The sequence below is a fragment of the Monoraphidium neglectum genome, assembly GCF_000611645.1.
Source record: "Monoraphidium neglectum strain SAG 48.87 unplaced genomic scaffold scaffold03744, whole genome shotgun sequence".
NCBI lineage: Eukaryota > Viridiplantae > Chlorophyta > Chlorophyceae > Sphaeropleales > Selenastraceae > Monoraphidium > Monoraphidium neglectum.
In genome coordinates this window covers 3,261-5,114 of record NW_014009885.1, presented here as the reverse complement: position 1 = coordinate 5,114, position 1,854 = coordinate 3,261, and the positions used below count along the sequence as shown (strand labels likewise).

The following is a 1,854-nucleotide window of genomic DNA, read 5'->3' as shown; positions in this document are numbered from 1 at the left end:
GGGCGCGCGCGTGCGCTCAGGAGCCAGCCGCAGGCAACGCTTCCCCGCCGGCCTGCTGCGTGGAGGCGCGGCCGTGGCGTCGGCTGCGGGGTCGGCCGCGTGGGGTTATGGCGGCTCACCAGGGGCGCGGGCAGGCTTGTTGCGGTGTCGGGCTCGACGTGTGTCCAGGGGCAGGGGTCGTACAGGTCACCGGGGGTCAGGCCGGTCCTCTGAGGGAGCAGGGGCGGGCAGGTGGCGTTGTGAGTGCGCGTTGAAGGGGGGCCGGGGGGAGAGTGCTGCCGGAACGTGGGCAAGCGCGTGCGTTACACCGGCGTAATCCCTTGGGTGCGTCCGGACGCGCCCGGACGCGCCTGATGTGAGCGCAAACCCCAACAAACCCACACACAAACACACACACACACTCTCTCTCTTGCTCGCGGGCTCACAAGTGCACATACACACAAACACAGATGCGTGTTCTTGCACACACGCATGCACGTGCACACACGCACATACTTGCACACACACGCGTACAAAAACTAATACACGCACACGCACACACACACACACGCGCGCGCGTGCGCGCACGCGCGAGAGCACGCACCTGCCACTCCTCCAGCTCCGCCTGCAAGTCATTCACCGGCCGGTTGGCGCCAGTCTCGTGACTCCATGTGAAGGACTGCGTTCAAAGAGTCGCCAAGAGTTCCACCGCAATGAGGTTGGCGCCGCTCAGCAAGAGGAGACAGAGAGGGGGTGCAACCGGGTGCTCGCGGCGATGAAGGCAACAAGGGGCCAGGGGCGCCCGAGGGCGTCTGATCATGCGTTGAGCAAACAGCCTAGCAGCTTGCGACAACGGGCCGCCCACCCAAGCGCCTGGCGAGCGTCCCCAGAGGGGTGCTCGGCCCCTCATCGCTGCCTGCCCCCCCTCCACACACCTGCGTCACGTCCACCGCCGGCGCCGGCACCGGCAGCAGCGTCGCCGCCGCGCTGCCGCCCGCCGCGGCGGCCGCGGCGGCCGCCGCCGCGTTGACGAGGTGGCGCGCCAGGGCGGCCGGCGAGAGGCCGACCTCGGCCGCCTGACGTTATGGGAGTGGCGAGGTGCAGGACGCTTATTATGTGATGAGGGGCAGCAGGGCACATGGTAAACCCCTGGAGGTGATGACGCGCAGGGCACACCGACAGGCGATGCCCACAACAGTCGCGTCGTGCATGCGCCTTTGCAGTGTACACGCTGCTCCCATGGACGACGCCCCTCTGCGTGGCTGTGTCGGCCTTCTTCAAACATCTTCACAGGTAGGGATGCAAGCAGCAGGACTGGATTCGGGTCAAGACGGTCGCTGCCGCCGGCGCCGCCCAGGCACCCACCTGCTGCAGGGCGGCGCCGCCGCGCACGAGCGGTGGCGCGCCGCTGACTCCCGCGATAAAGACGGTCGCCTCCCCGTTGGCCGCCCCAGAGCAGCGAGTGGCGGGGTTGAACCTGCGGCGCGGGTTGGGGACGGAAGTTTGGCGGACGCGGCGTCGATGTGGTTGCACTCCACACGGCGGTACGACGACTCAGCCGCAGTACACCTTCCAGCCACCACAAAACCGCCCGCATGTACAGAGTCGACATCTAAGACACGAACAGGCTTGTGCATCTTGCGATATTATTCACAGGAAGGCAGCGAATACGATTCGATTCGTGTGATTTGCATGCAAAAAAGCAGGGCGCCGCGGCACCTTGAGAGGTCGAATGTGTCGTTGTCAAAATTGTAGTAGCCGCTGAGCGGCAGCGGGTCCGCCGCCTCGTCAGCCTCGTCCTGGGCCACCAGAGCCGTCCAGACGTCTGCGGTGAAACACGGGTGGTGGTGGTGGGGGGGGCGATGAGGGCAGGGG

General features: G+C 66.6%; 1 protein-coding gene across 1 annotated transcript in view; it reads right to left on the bottom strand.

Moving 5' to 3' along the window:
- Window positions 1–1,854, bottom strand: part of MNEG_13302 (hypothetical protein) — a gene marked incomplete at both ends in the record, with an annotated part of 5,360 nt that overhangs the window by 2,290 nt on the left and 1,216 nt on the right. The window contains 5 exons of the mRNA XM_014038226.1: window positions 120–209; window positions 584–658; window positions 915–1,055; window positions 1,345–1,456; window positions 1,699–1,804. Coding sequence (XP_013893680.1) covers window positions 120–209; window positions 584–658; window positions 915–1,055; window positions 1,345–1,456; window positions 1,699–1,804 — 524 coding nt within the window. The remainder of the gene's footprint in view (window positions 1–119; window positions 210–583; window positions 659–914; window positions 1,056–1,344; window positions 1,457–1,698; window positions 1,805–1,854) is intronic.